Here is a 17972-nt window from a genome sequence, read left to right as displayed (position 1 = left end):
TGGGGACAGGCTAATTCCTCTATTGTGCGGTCACATTTTCCCTGTGAAAGAACCAGTGTGCTGTTACTTTGGCAGAACACAAGTGTCCGTGCCTTAATCATGAATCATTTGTTTTAACACCATCCCCAAACAAATAATTTCACTGGGGGCAACACGATGCTAATAATACAAGGTCCTGGAATACTGTTGGCTAGTATTCTATGCAATCTAGCTTCCCCTTATTAGTAAGCTATCGGTTATCATGAAATACAGTATCTACTGGGAAGAAAATTCAGTTTTTCCTTTAGTTGTAAATATTCCTAGTAAGGAGTTCATTAACAGTCGCCTTGCTTCATGGACTCTGAATTTTCATAGATTCACGTTGTTTCCATCCACCTCAATCTTGATTCTTTGCAGTGCTCAGCAATGGTACGACTTTGGTGAGTAGGGGCCTCCTGAAGTCGGTTCCTCTGATCCGAACACAGAACTCCCCAGATACCCCAGAAGCCAGCAAGGCTGCCCCAAAGATGTCATACTCAGCATGCGGTCATGGAGCTCTGCCTCCCAATCCCCCAGACATGTCCTTTCTCTGTCCTTCCCTGGAGGTTCAGCAGTGTGGCTGGGATGCCTGAAATGCAGGAACTGAAGAGAGTCACAGAGCTGAGGTCCAAGCTGCGGGCTGTGAGTGAGGCCGGGGGGTGGGCGGACTGTCAAGCGCAGAGTTTGGGGGGAAGTCAGGCTGCCACCAGCACCCCAAGCTGAGGACCCTCTGGGGGTCTGCCCTTTGTTTTCTTGTCTTCCAGTTGGCTGAGGCCCTCTCCAGATATGCCCACGATATCACAGAGACCCAGATGAGCCTAAGCAACCTGAGCTCTGAGCTGATGAAGAACCGGGATCAGGTACATGCGGACAGAAGGTCTGTGGGATTTTCCTTTCTGGTTGGGTGGGGGTGGGGGCAGGGGTGCACAGCTCAGAAGGTCCAGTAGCCTTTTTAGGAATCAATCCGCTTTCTCCCTTATCTCGGCAAGGGTGCTGGGGCATGGGGTAGTGGCGTGGGATCCAAGAATGTACAAGACCGTCCCCTGAGACTGGCCAGAAGTAGAAAAGGATCTGGGGTCCCACACCCCTCTGGGAGTTCAGAGAGCAAATTAGAAATCCTCGCAGGTGCACTGGGTCTAAATAAAAGAATAATTTTGTTCCATTTCTATTGTGAACCCTTGCTCTGCTCATTCCCTGGGTTGGCGCTCCTATTTGTAGCGTCTCATTTAATCCTCAAAATAACAATACCGCTAGCACGCTGCTTTGGTAGATGCAGAAGCTCACTCAGGGAGGTTAATGTGCCCTGGGTCACAGCCGGTCAATGACACGTGACGGTGGTGGCATTTCAGCTCAGGTTTGCCTACCTCCAGACCCATGGTCTTGGCCTACACCAAGGACTTACAGCCTCATTCTGTCTTTCAACAAACGTGAAAATGCCCCCCCCCCCCCCCCGCAGCCTGGTGCATGTGGCTCCGTCCGGATCAGTCACTCAGTGCCTACACGGATCTGTAACCCAGGCCCTCAATTCCAAAATCAAAGAGTTCTGAAAGCGGTAGGGTTTGTTTTGTTTGGGTTTGGTTTGTTTTGGTTGCAAAACCTGACCTCAGCTGGCATGAGTCTCTTTTATCCCACCTACACTGAGCATTCTTTTTTTTTTTTTTTTAATGTTTATTTATTTTTGAGACAGAGAGAGACAAAGCATGAACGGGGGAGGGTCAGAGAGAGGGAGACACAGAATCTGAAACAGGCTCCAGGCTCTGAGCCGTCAGCACAGAGCCCGACGCGGGGCTCGAACTCACGGACCGCGAGATCATGACCTGGGCGGAAGTCGGCCGTTTAACCGACTGAGCCACCCAGGCGCCCCTACACTGAGCATTCTTACAGTTCTCTGAACTCGGGGTGTATCTCACAAGGGATGCTGAGCCAGGCCTCACTCGGGTTCTTCCACAATACAGCCTATGTAACTGAATTACCTTTCTAAAATCAGAAGACCGAGGGGCGCCTGGGTGGCACAGCCAGTTAAGCGTCCGACTTCAGCCAGGTCACGATCTCGCGGTCCATGAGTTCGAGCCCCGCGGCGGGCTCTAGGCTGATGGCTCAGAGCCTGGAGCCTGTTTCCGATTCTGTGTCTCCCTCTCTCTCTGCCCCTCCCCCGTTCATGCTCTGTCTCTCTCTGTCCCAAAAAATAAATAAACGTTGAAAAAAAAAAAATTAAAAAAAAAAAAAAAGAAAAAAAAAATTTTTTTAAATAAATAAATAAAATCAGAAGACCGTATCTAGCCCAAGTCTTTTGGCTAAAAACTGGTGGTGAGGTCTTGTTCACCCCAGGTTCTCCAAAAGGCAGGTGACCCACAGAGCCCTGGGAACCCGCTTGGGCCCTGCCCAGAGTCCAGCTCCAGAAATAGCTGAGATGGGGTCACTGGGAGGGACTTCGGCAAGGAAGTGGAGCTAAACAGGCCTGAGGGTGAGGAAGAGCACCTCTCCCCCCACAACACACACACACACACACACACACACACACACACATACACACTAACGTCTCAAACAAAGTGTTTGTATCCAGCCTGAAAGGGGGAAGGAAGAAACAATAATGACCTTAAGCCCTAGGAGGTGAAGGTCCTTGGGAGGTCATCTCCCTCATTCCCCTGCCTCCAGGCAAGACTGAGGACCCTTGGATTCATTCTCATTTTAGACAGGGATTGTTGATTCATTATTTAAGCACCTTCTGTGTGCCAGGCGTTGAATATACCAAGAGGGCAATGTTTTTATTCTTCCCAGGCGACTGGAAGAGAGATTTCTGCTCCTCTCCCATCTACTCCAGGCACTGCCAGGCTCTCAGGCTCTCAGGGTCCTTCCTGGATTCTGTTCTCAAGCCTTCTAGTATAGCAAAGGCCATTCCGTGGCCTGTCCCCCTTGGCTTTTTGTCTATCTTATGTCTTACTCAATACCTTGTGTGCGTATGTGCGTGCATGTGTGTGTGTGTGTGAGAGAGAGAGAGAGAGAGAGAGGCAGCGAGAGAAGCAATAAGCGTGGGAATGAGAGGTGGCGGGCCGTCCCCAAGGCACTTCAAACAAGCTTAGGGACAGGAAGGTCACCCTCATTTCCAGACTAGCCCCCAAAACTGTGGCAATGAGGCTCCTTCCTCAGGCAGGCAGCTCCTCCGCTACCCCAGCCCCCCACCCCCCACCGGCCATGCCAACTGCCCCCTCACCCTTCCCTCTGTGCTGTTGGAGTCTCCCATTGCCTGGCCCCTGTCTCCTGCCCACAGCATCCAGCAGATTCAGTGCTGTTTGGACAAGATGAACCTCATCTACAAACAGTTCAAGAAATCCAGAATGAGGCCAGGTGAGCCAAGGGGAGAGTGAACTCCTCCCTGCTCTCTCTCTTCTCTCCCATCTCTCCTTCCTTCCTTCCTTCCTTCCTTCCTTCCTTCCTTCCTTCCCTCTGCTTATCCGGCTCTCTCTCAATACAGCACCGGTGTTGCCGCTGGAGGCCCCTATGTGGATGGTGCATGTGAGGCCAGCTGGGGTGCAGCTGGTCTAGGCCGTGTCCCTCTGTGAACTGAGGGACGTGAAGCCTGTACCTATTGCCATGTAAGAGGCTTAGATGGCATGGGTGGGGGACTCAGCTGGCTGGAGCCTGGCTGCTATGGGAGAGGTGGCCTTTGAAAGAGACCCCTCACTTCTGCAGGGCACTTTACAGTTTAAGGAATGTTTCCCTACCTGCTGTGTCTTTGGCTCATTAAAACAGCCAGGTTTCCCAGATAAGGGAGGATCTGAAGAAACGTCATGTAGTCACTGGGCCAACTACTTAGCCTGTGTTACCTACTCATCTGCACAAAGACCCTCTGGATGGGGGCAGCTCATTTACAGGCTCAGGGATGGGCAGCTGCTTGCCCAAGGTGACTGCCATCGTGGGACAGGGTAGGATGGAACCTAGGGGAGGGTTGTGGACCTGGGGGCCTGGGAGACCTCAGTTGACTCTTGGGGTTAGGGGACTAACACACCAGGAGCCAACCCTCTCCCTCTCCACCCACGTAGCAAGCATCTCCCGATGTGTGAAGGCCTTGGTCTTGAGTGTCAAGTTCTCCTCCATCCCTAGAATTATCTAAAAAGCACTGACCCATAGAAATGTGATGCCAGCAACATACCTAACTTTGAGTTCTCTACGTGCCAGAATTTAAAAAGTAAAAACAAACAGGTGAAATTAATTTTCATGATATATTTTATTTAACCCAATGTGTCCAAATTGTCATTTCCAGCATGTAATCAACATAAGCCAAATTGCTGAAAAAGATATTTTACCTCTTTTTTTTTTTTGGCACGTGCTAAGTCCTCACAATCCTGGTGTCTTTGACACTCACAGCACATCTCTGTTCAGAAGCTAATTTTTTGGCAGGTGAGCTGTCGTCTCACCAAAGCCATAGAGCTGTGTTCCATGGGAAAACAATATTTTACACTGCTCCAGCTTTAAGTTGTTGATTAATTGAATTAGTTACATTAAGATAAAATTCAGTTCCTCGGTTATACTAGCCACTCGGCAGGTGCTCAGTAACCACCTGTGTCTCGTGGCTGCCGACTCAGACGTACAGATCCGGATGATCTTGTCTCGTGGGAGCCTCAGTCCTGCCTCTGGGTCTGGCCGTGGAGGGGGTAGGGGAGCAGCACAGGAGATGGGGAAACTGAGACTCTCCTGTTCCTGACGCCTAGCTGGCCTCCTTGCTGTGATTTCAGGAGAACCTCGGAGGCTTTTCTGCCTTCGTCACTGGGGTTCCATCATCCTAGCATCACCACCCTTCTGAGCACCTCGCTAGGCACCATTACTCTCCCCTAGTTATAGGTGAGGAAACCAAGACCCTGGGAGACTAAATAGCCCAAGCAATCCAGGTCTGGACACTTCTAACCACCCCGCTTTACAACCTCGAAGAGTTTTGTTTCCATGGGTCTGCAAGAGTCCTTTATGAAAATTAAAAATGAAAGGAAGAATAACCCTTGACTGCTACCCCCTGGAGTGTTGAAAGAGGCCATTCCGAAATATGCTGCCTGGTTTTGTCTCTCTCCTCACACCCGTCCTGGTGTTACAGACAATGGATGAGGAAGCCCACTCGATGAGATGAGGTCACTTGCCCACCACCTCCTGCTACCAGGAGGCTGGGCTGGGACGTAGAGCTGGGACTTCACAAGTGCTCAGAGAGCTGAGAGCAGGGCCCAGGACAAAGGGAGGGGGTTCTGCCATTAGGGAACCGGGAGGGGGCAGCAAGGCAAAACTCCCGCGTCAGGTCACCCCCGGGAGGCCCATTCCCTCGAAGCCCAGGAGGGGGCAGCATCTCCCTAGCGCGGTGAGCATTGGCAGGAGGTGGCCAAGGCGGCGAAAACCAGCTCTTCTGGCAAAAGTGGCTGGTCCAAGAAGGGGGCAGGTAGAGAATGAAGGCGAGGCACAGGGTGGTGGCCCGGCTTATCCGGCCCCTTGCTGCAGAGCCCAGCTGGCTCTGCCTGCAGCTCGAATGGTCAGAAATGGGGCCCACAGACTGCAGGCATCAGCCACTCCGGAGGGGTCTTGGATGACCTTGGAGGAGGAGCTGGGGCTGACCACGCGTCCTTCAAGGTCCTCATCCACCACATCCCGCCTGAAAGTATCCCCAAGTATCATCTCTCCACCCCCAGCCCCAGGAGCCTTACGGCAATTTCTCTGCAGCTTCATGCCTGCCCCTCCCCTCACCGCCCCCCCCCCCCTTTCCTGGCTGTTTGTTTCACTCCTGACCTTTCTGGCTCCACTGAGCTCTTGAGGACCCAGGCTGAGCTGCCTTCATCTTTGTAGTTGTCCCCAGACCCTTGTGGCATTCTGTTTCGTTGACTAATTAAACAGGCGACACCATTCCTGTCTGTTTCCCTCAGGCCTCGGCTACAACGAGGAGCAGATTCACAAGCTGGATAAGTGAGTGGCCCGTGCCCCTGGCAGGTGGGTGAGCGGGAGGGTGGGTGTCGCCGGGAGCGATACTCTGTCCCTGACCGGATGGGGTGGAGGGCTCTGATCCGGGCCGTAGCTTAGGCAGAAGAAAAGCGGGTAACTGTATGTGGGGGCAGGTTATCTGGGGTCAGGGGAGGGAGATCGTGTAGCTGACTCAGAGGGAGGTTTCCCTGAAGCAGTCTTGATGTAACTGGGTTTATTTCTAGTATGAACAAGACTGTTTGGAATATTTCCATTCCTAGTTGCCCTCACTGACTCCCCGCTTACCGCTTCCGGCTTCTGACCTCTGCCGGAGCATTCCCTCGCACTGCTCTCTGCTCCTCTGTATGCTGGACTCTCCTCTTGCAGGAGACCCTCCCTGACTTCAGTGGTTATTTGTAGACTTACTCCCCCAGCTCTACACCCGTCCCTAACCCTCACACACACACACACACACACAAGGTCTCTCAGTCTCTCCAGAACCATCTCGTCTCCCCTGTGAGGACTGAGCCTGTGAGCATGTGTGTTCTCTGAGGCCCCCTTGTCCTTCCCCCACATCTCTCTGTTGCTGGGTCGTGTGTTCCAGCCACTCCGATCTCCACAGTTCGTGTGTGCAAGCATCATTTCCTGCTTGTTGGGACAGGCAGCCCTGCCGTGGGCCTTGAGGCGGTGGACACTGAGGGATGCTGCCCTTGTGCACGGGTGCCTCTCGTTGCTTATCTCTGTGCCTGGGGGTCTCTCTGTCTTTTCAGGGTGAATTTCGGTCATTTAGCCAAAAGGCTCCTGCAGGTATTCCAGGAGAAGTGCGTGCAGAAGTACCAGACGTCTCTAGTCACGCACGGCAAGTGGATGAGGTAACAGTCGGACCCTCCCCACTGAGCTGAGCTCGTGGACCCCCAGGGCCCTTCTGAGCCTGGCCCTTCGGGCTTGCAGAGCCCTAACTGAGGGGAGGTGGGAGTAAAGGCACAAACACCAGAACATGAGGGGTTTTTTTGTGCACCTGGGTGATTTCTGTACGCTAGCTTATTTAATCCCACAACATCTACCCTATGCAGTACACACGCTCACCCCACTTCACAGATGAGGAAACTGAGGCTCAGGGCACAGGTCTCATTCTCAATACCACACAGCTAGTAAGTAGCAAAGACTAGTCTGTGGGTATGACTGCCTGGAAACTCTGGCTTCTTTCCATGTTTCCAGGTGGTTGTGTTGGGAAGCCCCCCCTCTGGGGAGAAGTGGGATGCGGCCCTTGAATAGAACCCTCTCAGACGGCCCCCTGTAGGAGTTCTGGGTTTTCCCTTCTCGGATGAGTCCCTCCCTCCTTCCCCTGCCTGTGGGAATACCGGCCCCTCCTGAGAAGAGAGGGCAGGTTCCCAGGCCCGTATGACCTGTGGGCTTGTTATGGGGCTGACACCCATCCTCACATTAGAACACAGCTCCTCCTCCACCCCCCCACCCCACCCCACCCCACCCCACCCCAAATTCTGATTTAATTGGTCTGAGGTCAGGCTTGCAAGTCAGCACTTTAAAAGCGCCTCCAGGTAATTGTAATGTGTAGGCAGGGGTGATAATCAACCCAAGGACAGGTTTATCTGTCCTTGGGTTGGTTTCCTTTTTGTGCAGTGGGGAAAATGGTCCTGCCCACTCCCTCCACTTAGAGAAAAAGAGAATTCGTAAAAGAGTCCTGACCTTGATTTGCTCTGGAAATGGGGCCGTTCCCATAGCAAGTGCCCTGGGGTGGGCTTCCTCTGTCTGTTTGGAGCCTGACCTGGCCCCGAGCTCGTCCTCACTGGCATGGTGGGCCCAGCCACATGTGGTTGTGCACTCCCGCCGTGGTTCTGCTCGGACCCTCAACAGTCTCAGTCAGAAGTGCCCTCCGTGAGAGGTGAGGGCGCACCTGGCAAGAGGCAGTGAGGGGGGCAGATCCCAGGACCCATCATCTCCATCCTCCGCTGTCTGGAAAGCCTCTCCCCGTGTCTGTGTGGTGACCTGAAGGGCGGCTGGATGGGCCCCTGTCAGAACGAGCAAACCCAGCTCTGATTTCTTACCTGCTCTCTCCAGGGAGGTGCACGAGACCAGGATCCACTTGCGTATGGTCAGCTGTTCTGTGGCTGCCTTTAACACAGAAGCCCAGGGAGCCCAGGAGAGCCTCAGCAAGGTGCGAGATCTTCAGGGGGCACCGGGGCTGCCGAGAGGAAGCCAGGTCAATCCGGCACCCTGGGGCCACGGGGCCATTCCCCTGCCTTTGGGCAGGGCTGCCTTCAACCAAGCCCAAGCACTTTGTGGGGTTGGAGGTCTCTAACATACAAATGTGCCCTGAGGTGGGGACAGAGGGAAGGGAAGGCACTTCCTGGTGATCTGAGACTGAAGGTCACTGCACAGACAGCTTCCAGAACTCTGGACATTTTCCTCGGGCCCCGTGGAGCCAGGAAGTGTCCAGGCTACTCCTGAGAGAGGCCACGTGAACTCTCTGTGGTCTTTTAGTCTGCTCTCTGGGAAGAGACCCCCACACAGGCAGCTCTGGGAAGGCTGCTTCTCCGGTCCCCAGCCCGTGGCACCTGTAGCCAGCCTCATCCCTTCAGAGGCTGGCTGGGCTGCCCTGCCCCTTCTCTGGAGCTCCTGGCTTGGGCTGGGCCATGGCGTTGTGGGCTGGACCCAGAGGAGAACTGGACAGTCTGGACCGTTAAATCCAAGCACAGTGGAGGGAGGGTGGCTGTGTCAGCCGTGCTCCCAGGGTGGGAAGCAGGAGCTTGTGGGAAAGGCTTGGGCATTCTGGGTGCCCCAGGGATGCAGGCTGGGAGCCATTTTGTCACCCTTTTCTTACCCTTATTCACACCTCCCTTACAAAGAAACACACCTGCTGGCCCCCCCTCCTGACTAAAGTGTGGCTTTCCCTTCAGATCCTTGACCAGTTATCTCACCAGCTCCTTCAGGACAGAACAATGGGGGCTCAGGTCTCAGCACCCCCCACAGCTCCCCACCCCAGCCCTGCACTGACAGACCTGGTTCTGCAGTAAGTGCTGGAGAGAAGAGGGGAAGTGTGTGTGGAAGGGAATAGTGGGGGAGGGGGAGGGTGCAGAGGTGAGAGCCCGAGGGGTTCTGCCTCAGGCCTGGGAGGCAGGAATCAAGAGAGTCTGGGTGGCGGGCTTCCTGGGGAAGGTGTCAGGCGGGCAGCTGGGCCTCAGCCACAGCCGCCTCTCTGCCCTCTGCCTTGGACAGCATGCAGGAGCTCTGCGAGGAGGTGAAGCTGCTGGCCTTCGACCTTCAGGACAACAACCGCATCATTGAAGGGTAAGGAGCTCCCAGTGTGTGTGGGGACGGGCGGCTTCTCAAGCCACCCTTGGGTCCCTGTGCCTGCCCATGCAGGTTTGATGACAGGTGTCCCTTTTCCAGTCACGTCGGAGCTTTGGCCTTGTCCTTAGGTGGGTCGCCATCTTTGTGAGGTGTAGGCTTTCACTAGAGTCTTGAGGACGTGAGCCTCAATCAAGTCAGACAGGGGGACTCGGAAGCACGTGGGTTTGTGGCCACATCCTGCTCCCTGAGAATGTGGACTCTGCCTGATGCCTGCCCCAGACCGAGCCCTTCAGCCTCCGCAACCATCCATAGAGTCCTGCTGTCCATGTCCCACACCAGGAAACCGCAGCACAGAACGTGGGTTAACTGCCCGAGGCCTTTCTCCGGCCCTGTCGGGCTCCGTCTTTGTGCACATGTTCCCAGGGACGCCAGGCTGCGGGCCCAGCCTCAGAGACTCTGGATCACCTCCTGTTAGGGTCCCCTCCCCAGGGTGGGGGGCAAGGTGAACCACAGGGGGTGCAGCAGGGCTCAGACTTTTGGGTATTTTGCACCAGTGACATTCACAAAAGAGAGCTGGGGAATAACAGACTGACCAACTTCTCACATATCCAAGTAAGCGCATTTGAAAGGGAAAGAGCCCTGCCATCTAGTAGTCCTGCTTGTATAAAGCACATTTTTAATACCAAGGAGAAGGGGGGACCTAATCTCGGCATCGAGGATGGTCCTTGCCCTGAAGGTCAGAGTGCCTGTTTACATACATACACACTTGTGCATGTGCGCGCACACCCCACACCCTTCCCATCAGCCTAGTCTGTCGCTTCCCCACGGGACAACTGGGGCGCAGCGGAAAGAATCTGCAGAAATTCCAACAGGACCTGACTCCTGGCTGCTCTGTACAAAGTGCATGAACCTGGGAGATTTGTCCTGCTTTCAGCTTCGGTTCCCTCCCCTGTGAAATAGGAATGAATGGTGCCCCTCCCTGGTGGTGGCCTAAGCAGGATGAGAGACACCATGTGCTGGGGAGGAGGGGCACAGAGGAAAGGGCTCACTAAATGGCAAGTGTTGGGCGCTGGGGAGCCAGGAGCAGAACTTGCAGTTTTCCCGACTTTCAGGGTCCTTGGGCTGAGGAGGGAGCTCCTCCCTGACCCATCCCAGCGAGGGGAGAATCCATCCTCTTAAACCCCTGCAAGGAGGGGGGGTGGGGCGGAATTCTTTCCCAAGCGGCCCTCGTGGGCAGGAAGTTCCAATTTTAGTGCTGACATAAATTTTTCTTGCTGTGATATGGAGTTTATTTACAGATAACTCAAAACTTTAGTGAATTTTCACTTCCTTATGCAGAGCTGTAGCCAAAGAGCCTACAGAAACAACTTGAATTCCTCTCCCCACCTCAGCTGCTCCTGACCTTTGGCCACACTGGATTCACCAGGGGAGCTTTGAAGAGAGTGGCTCCCAGGTCTTGCCTCCAGAGACTCTGGTGCCGCAGGAGGTTGGGGATTTTATAAACTCCCCAGGGGATTCTAAAGTGTAGTCAGGGATGAGGACCAGAGTTGGGGGTCAAAGACACGACGAGGGGACAGCTCAGGATAAAATGGCTGGGTGTTCCTGCAAGTTGAGTGTGTTGGGTCCCGGGTTACAGGCTGCAGGCTTCTCTGCCTAGGTGGGGGAAGCTAACTGGTAGCTTTCCTTACAGGTTAAGTAGGCCCCCGTCGGCCCCTGACTCCTGAGGTCCGAGCTCCATGGGGTGCACGACATCCTGAAGCATTAGAATCATTCAAAGCCCACTCTCCTGCCTGCAGTGCGGGACCTAACACAGGATGATGTCTGGTCCCATCTCATCAGCCTACCTCTCTCCCGGCCAACAGCTGGGAGATGTCACCAGCATTACCTTCCACTGCCTCTCTGCCGGAAGCAGCACAGTAGGACCTGGGGTGCCAGGCCATCTCCATCAGGCCCCACTGCCTGGGCTGAACTTTGTGTCTCTCTGACACAGGCTCAGGTACGGCTCCTCCGTCTCCTGGGCCTGTGTGGCTAAAGCTGGCAGGCCGCCTGGGGGGAGAAGAGACTCAGATCACTCCCATCGATCTGCCCACCCACCTCTTCTGGTTTACGGGGCTTCACTTCTCAGGGAACAGAAGAGGAGGCCTCCAGGGGTTCCCCTAGGATGCTAGGTCAAGCGACCTAATTTCAGTCTTCCTTCCTCTTAAGGGGTTTCCCAGGGAACATACAACCCTCCCCCCTCCTACAATTTCTGGGGCTCCCCACCCTCAGCCCCAGGCATTCCAGAGCCTGATTTTGCCTCTACTCTTGGTCTGGCAGAGCCTGGCAGGGTTGAGAGAATGGGTGGTCAAGGCCAGGTGCTAGGTCTCCGGGGACCCTTGCCCTCCTCATTCTGCCCGAGGCACTGCCGGGCTCTGGGAGACGCAGCCAGCCACTGTCAACAGTGAGCACAGGCCCGTAAGCCCAGTGCCCAAAGGAGATAAGAGGCCTGCACCTTGAAGAAGTGGAATAAATGTGGCGTGGCCTTCTTTTTCTCTACTTCTGAGTGGCTCTCGCTGGGCTGTGTCTGTGAGGCAGGGGAAGGCTCTTGGCTATGTGTGTGCTTGACATCCCAGCAGGCGGTGGGTGGGGATCTGTGAGGACAAGGACTGGGAAATGGAGGCGGGACTGGTCACTTCCTGATCCCTGCCTTTCCCCTAAATGGGCCCTAATTTTAGGGAAAAGTCCGAGGAAGATGGCATCCTGCTGGGAGGGCTTGCCTGCCCATTCCTTCTCCTGCCCCCAGTCATTTGGGGGGGGGGACTTATAGGGGGCCTGGGACTTGGGGAGAAAGGAGATCTCTCTCCCCCACCAACTCAAATCCACCATCTAAGTGCCTACTCCTCCCCCACCCCCGTTCCCCACCACTGTTCAAAACCTAGGCTGTGTCCTAAATATCGAGCTTAAGCACTTCTGTGGACCATTTTGAGTATTCCCTCATTTTGCCTAGAAGCTAGAATGGTGCCTGGGCACTCAGACTTGTACAAACGCAGTCTTTCCCCGCACTACATCCAGCCTTCCCTTAAGCAGAACTCGGCTACCCACCTAGCCTAGGGGGTGGGGGAGAACGCAGTCAAGTAGCCCCATGAGGGGAGGGAGATGCGTGGGAGGCTCCATTTGTGCATGAAGCATGAAAACAACACTATGCTTGACTCTAGATCACCCCAGAAATCTTTCCTGCCCGTCTTCACGAAACCTCCATGTCCTCAGAGGCTACCCTGCCTAATGACCCAGCAGGGCAGAAGTGAGGAGACCTGGGTCCTGCATTCTGATACCGTCCATGCTGCTTCTCTATGGAAAAGACCAGCACCCTCTAAAGACCCAGGGGAGGGGCACCGAGGGGCTGCTTGCCTCAGGCCTAAGTGGCTTCACGTATGCCATTTGGGGGGGGTGGCGTCCATGGGGTCATCTATACCCAATGGGCTCAGAGTCTGGGGCCCCTGGAACCAGCTGCTGCCTCTCCACGGCCCTGGGCCCTGGGCACGCCTGGTCTGCTCTGCCTGCGTGAAGTTCAGGCTGACACTTCTGGCTCATCAACGGCCTTGTAGGGAAGTCCCAGCATGGATTTTCCCTGGCAGCTGTGGCTGCCTCTGGATCACATATGCTTGGTGGAGCTCAGCAGAAGAGCCAGGGGATCCCTGAAAGCCAAGTGTGGATTTTTGAGACATGATATGATCCAGGCTCTGTGATCTCATGAGCAGAGCCCAGCAAAGGACATGCTCAAAGGCTCCAGTCTGTTGCTGTGCTGGGACGTGGACGCCTCCCCCGATTTAAACTCCTGCAGAACTTCTGATTCTGTGCGAGGAACTGGACCAAGGCCCAGATTCAGAACGGTGTAAGATCCTCAGGTGTCTGAAGACCTCTTAAACTCCCCTTTCTGTCCTCTGTAGTGATTCCTAACACGACACTTAAAATGAGCCCACTCGGTTCCTCAGGCATGAACCGAACACCCCGTACTGTGCCAGGCCCGGTTATGCGTACCAAAACCACACAGGTGACTACGATGCCTCACCTGCTCCCAGAGGAGTTCACCTTGATGGGGGAGGCATCTCAGTATCATGAGGAGAGTAGGAACACACAGCTCAAGTGTGGCATTACGTCACCGTCATCACAGGGGACCGCGGTTAGGTCAGGGAAGGACTCAGGCGGCAGTGGACTCCGGTGAGGTCTTGGCAGGTGAGTGGAGTTACCTAGCAAAGAAGGCATGACAGGCGTCCCCGGCAGTGGGAACAGCACAGCCACGGCATGGAAAGAACTGTAAGAATGTGTGTCACTGTGGAGTAAGCTGAAGTGGGAAGTCAGTGTTGAGGAAAGAGGGCAGCCAGACCCAAAAGGTCCTGTAGGCCACACTAGGGAATTTGAGCTTTACCTCAGGGAAGCATAGAAACAGGTTTAAAGCCAAGGCCAACTGGTATTTTAAAGATATGACTCTTTGGTGTCGCTGTGGAGGGTGTATTGAAACACCGTGCCTTGGTCTCATTTGTAAAGTGGTGATGACATCTTTCAAAGTTACAGGTAGGAATAGATCAGATATTTCCACAAAGTGCCTGAAACACAATGTTAATTCTCTGCACACCCCCTGCCCCTCCCTTGGCTGTGAAGATCTTGTGCAGAGTAGATCAAGAAACAGATGCTCTTGGGGCGCCTGGGCGGCTTAGTCAGCGAAGCATCTGACTCGTGATCTCTGCTCAGGTCATGATCTGATGGTTCGTGAGTTCAAGCCCCACATCAGGGTCTGTCCCGATGGCATAGAGCCTGCTTGGGATTCTGTCTTTCCTTCTCTCTGCCCCTTCCCCACTTGTGTGTGCACTCACATTCTCTCTCTCTCTCTCTCTCTCTCTCAAAATAAATAAATAGACTTAAGAAAAAAAGAAATAGAAGCTCTTGTGTCAGATAAGTTCAGTCAGTGGCTCAGTTCGGTCACAAATATCTGGAAAGAATCCACATGGCATTCAGATTTATGGCGAGCATCCTCTTAAAATAGGCTAGTCCATGTTAAAAGTGGGCCTAACTAGGAGGATGTGGGGGCACATCTGGGCTCCCCATGCGGTTAGTGCAGCCCACTCTGGAGGGCCTGGTGCCTCTTTCAGTGCCCAGAGCTACAGGCCTGTAGTCTCTGTGTTTCAGAATCTGCTCAATTTCCTCTTCATAGGCTGGTGTCTGGGTTCAAAACAGATTCTGGGACCCCGCCCACATGATTCCAATCAGTAAGGGTGTAGCCCAGGAACCTGCAATGTGGATAAGCTTCCCTGGTGATTCTTTTTTTTTTTTTTTAATTTTTTAAAAATGTTTTTATTTATTTTTGAGAGATCATGAGCAGGGGAGGGGCAGAGAGAGAGGGAGACACAGAATCCGAAGCAGGCTCCAGGCTCTGAGTTGTCAGTACAAATCCCCAGGTGGGGCTCAAACTCACGGATCATGAGATCATGACCTGAGCTGAAGTCGGATGCTTAACCAACTGAGCCATGCAGGTGCCCCTTTCCTGGTGATTCTTAAGCTAAAGTTTGAGAACACTGAGGCAGAGTTTGCAAACGACCTGCAGAGGACATGTGAACGCCCCAGCACAGGCCAATGGGCAGTGGGCAGTATACGCCTGACCAAGCACCGCCCCCCCCCCCCCCCCGACAGCTGAGGTCAGGGAGGCTAGGCTAGGGGACAGGACAGATCCCCACAAGGACCTGGCCACTCTCCCACTGCACCCACCGTTTGCTTTCTCGGGCCTATCTCGCTTCAGCAGGGGGAGCCTCTGCTACAATTTGTCATGTGAGAGTCACTTCCAGGATGCTTCAGTGATTTTGTAAAAGGTGGAATCCTGGCTTCTTTTCCTTTCATCTCACAGAGAATCCTTAGCCAAGTGATGCCAACGGGAGGTGGTAAGGAATGGGCCAGGATGGCCTGAAGGAGCTTCAGACTATTTCCCTTGGAAGCTCTGAGTAACAGCAGTTACTTCAAGCAGCTGGGCCCTTTCCCAGTGCCCTCTGTAGAGAGACGGGGGTGTTTGGGGGAGACAAGAGATGGGAGTAAGGACAGGAGAGAGGGTGGGAGGCAGGAGAGAGAGGAAGGGAGTGATCAAGAGATGGACAGGCAAAGGGTAATGGAGAAGGAGGGCGGAGGGGGAACAGAAATGAGAGGACCGAGACCCAGAAGAGACAATTGTGTGTGTGTGTGTGTGTGTGTGTGTGTGTGTGTGTACTCGCATGTGTGGTGGGTTGGGTGGGAGCAGGAAGAGCCGGGAAGACCATCCCGGCCACTGTGCTTGTGCTGGTCTGTCACAATCTTCGTCCCTGGCTTCCTGCCACAGCAATGGGCCCAGAGCTGACTTCGTGCTGGAATATAAGTGGCTGTGGCTTGGAGCCTCCTCTCTGGCTGAGGGGGAGAAGCTGCAGACAGATCTGCCTGGAATATCAGAGTTTTTCCAACACAGAAAGAAGAAACATAAACACACACACACACACACACACACACACACACACACACCAGTCTTATCATAAGCCTGGTGGAGTGACTTGGGTGGAAAAATCCCATAATTGAGATGCAGACCGAGGAGGCATCACTAAACTGTTGGCAAACAAGCCCCACCCACCACCCCACCCTACAGGGTGACACCTTTCCAGGAGCCCTCAGATCCTTGCTCACGTTCGAACCCTGGTTTGCCCTCTTGTCCCAAGTACTGTCAAGGACCCAGATGATCCCTGTGGGAGCACTGGGGGTTGGTGACACAAAGAAAGCCCATCCTCCTGAAGTGGGGAAGACACCCTCCTAGCCTTCAGCCCTGGCCATGGAGGCAAGAAATCCACCCCAGTGACCATCAACTTTGGAGGAGTTCATGAGTCTTAAATAGAGTTCCCAACACCACTGTCACATCTATCCCGCCCAGCAGGTCACTGGGTGCCTTCTATTCTCCCTGGGCCAGGTAGTTCTTTGTCTCTCCTCCCTGGGTGCAGGGACCATGGCTTAAAGGTTGTTAAGAAATGAGTTGGTAGCTGACAATTGAGTTCATTTCATTAAAAAAAAATATATATATATATATATATATATATATATATATATTTTAATTTTAGAGAGAGGAAGAGAGTGCAAGCAGGGGAGAGGGACAGAAGGAGAGGCGGGGGGGTCTTAAGCAGGCTCCATACTCAGCGCCAAGCTTGATCCCACAACACTGAGATAATGACCTGAGCCAAAATCAAGAGTTGATGCCCAACCGACTGAGCCACCCAGGTGCCCTCTCCCAATTCTGAGCACATGATAGGATTGCACCTCCTGCTCCCACTGTGTAGGATAGTCTGGATATGTAGGAACTTCCAGGCTCTCTTGGTTTCCCTCTGGCATGGTGACTGGCAACATCAGATGTGGTGGCTGGGATCCATCAGCCTGGGTCCCCGAGTGGCTTTGAAGAACAGACTCTTCATGCCAACCAGCAAAGGGCATGTAATATGAGAGAGAAGTTTCTGGTTTAAAGGCACCGAGATTTGCAGGATGTTTATTACTGCAGCATAACCTAACCTGTCCTGACTAGTCCGGGCGAGGCTGTGCAAACAGTTGCACTGTCAGAATCACTGGGAGGTCCCCTCAATGCTTCGGGGATTTCAGCGACTTCAAATGCTTCAAAGCCAAACAAAACCAAAAACTTCCCCTTCAGAAAGTCAGGACCCATCCTGTTCTTCCCCTTTCCTTCCTACTAAGAAACTTGGTAGAGGGTTGGGAGGACAGCCCTGAAGCAATTCACCCAATGGGGGAGCCAGCACACTGTCTGACCACCTCCGCAGTGACTTCACACACTGACCACACACTTGAGCTACTGTCAGGATCCTTCCCCTTGGTCAAAAATAAAAACAGCACACCTACTCTTCTGGGGGTGAGTCACAAACAGAAAAAAGTCAATGGCTCTGAGACAAGAGGATCTGCTAACATGGGAAAAACTCCCAGGGGAGGTGTCTCAGCAGATGCTGTGGTCCTACCCGGGTAGCTGGCATGACCAAAGACCGGTCCAAACAGTTCTGAACCTCAAGCATCAGCCACTACAGTACATCGGTCATGGTCCTGACCCTACAACGAGACTAGAGTTTATTTAGTACTTCCTCCCTGGGGAAGGAGGACTGACTTGTGAGAGAGAGAGACAGAGACAGAGAGAGGGAGTTGTGGGACGGGCTGGGCTGGGCAAGATGGCATCAGAGGAGGCGAGTCCCAGCCAGGGAGCCTCCAGCTGGGGCTCTGGGGAGGCAACTACTTCTCCCAGCCTCAATTCTTGGCTCAGGGAGATGAACCTTAAGATAAACTTGATAAACTTTTTGGGTTGATTACATGAGGTTATGTTATCTCCGTTTTCATCTCCGTTCCCATCCCAGAAGCCAAATGCAGGGCTCTGGCCCTGCACAACCACCTCCCCCATTCAGGGCTGAGAGCAGTCACCACCATTCTTCCAAATCAGAGCTGCATCAGGAAAGGAAGCCCAGATCATTTTTGTGCGCAGCTCAGGCAACTGGGAAGGGGTTTATGTCCGGTGATTCTAGACACCCATCCCATGAGCCTCTCCATCCAGGGGATCTGGGACGGGCTGCCCAAACCCATGCCTGGAAAGGGGGTGGGGAGTGCAATGGAGGGCAGAGATGGTGACTGTTGGCAATTATTTCACAAGCGGCATTTCAGAACTGGCCTTCCAAATGATGTACTCATTACCA

At 53.7% G+C, this 17972-nt stretch overlaps 1 protein-coding gene across 7 annotated transcripts in view; it reads left to right on the top strand.

The window, feature by feature from the left end:
- IKBKE (inhibitor of nuclear factor kappa B kinase subunit epsilon) overlaps positions 1 to 13999 on the top strand; it is a 30546-nt gene extending 16547 nt beyond the window's left edge. For 4 of the 7 annotated variants that reach the window (XM_047076583.1, XM_047076582.1, XM_047076585.1 and 1 more), the window contains 9 exons: positions 585 to 660; positions 783 to 895; positions 3287 to 3363; positions 5913 to 5952; positions 6717 to 6818; positions 8026 to 8122; positions 8865 to 8977; positions 9184 to 9255; positions 10949 to 11793. In XM_047076583.1, coding sequence (XP_046932539.1) covers positions 585 to 660; positions 783 to 895; positions 3287 to 3363; positions 5913 to 5952; positions 6717 to 6818; positions 8026 to 8122; positions 8865 to 8977; positions 9184 to 9255; positions 10949 to 10982 — 724 coding nt within the window. In that variant the 3' untranslated portion in view covers positions 10983 to 11793. Of the gene's footprint in view, positions 1 to 584; positions 661 to 782; positions 896 to 3286; positions 3364 to 5912; positions 5953 to 6716; positions 6819 to 8025; positions 8123 to 8864; positions 8978 to 9183; positions 9256 to 10948; positions 11794 to 12452 lie in introns of those variants that run through there. The other 3 variants (XR_006961548.1, XM_047076584.1, XM_047076586.1) reach the window with 3 other exon arrangements.
- Positions 14000 to 17972: the final 3973 nt, after the last annotated feature.

The sequence above is a fragment of the Lynx rufus genome, unplaced genomic scaffold, assembly GCF_022079265.1.
Source record: "Lynx rufus isolate CCGP_SWC_20201006 ecotype Redwood Valley unplaced genomic scaffold, mLynRuf1.p SCAF_15, whole genome shotgun sequence".
In the NCBI taxonomy this organism is placed as follows: domain Eukaryota; kingdom Metazoa; phylum Chordata; class Mammalia; order Carnivora; family Felidae; genus Lynx; species Lynx rufus.
This window is presented reverse-complemented; position numbering and strand designations above follow the sequence as displayed.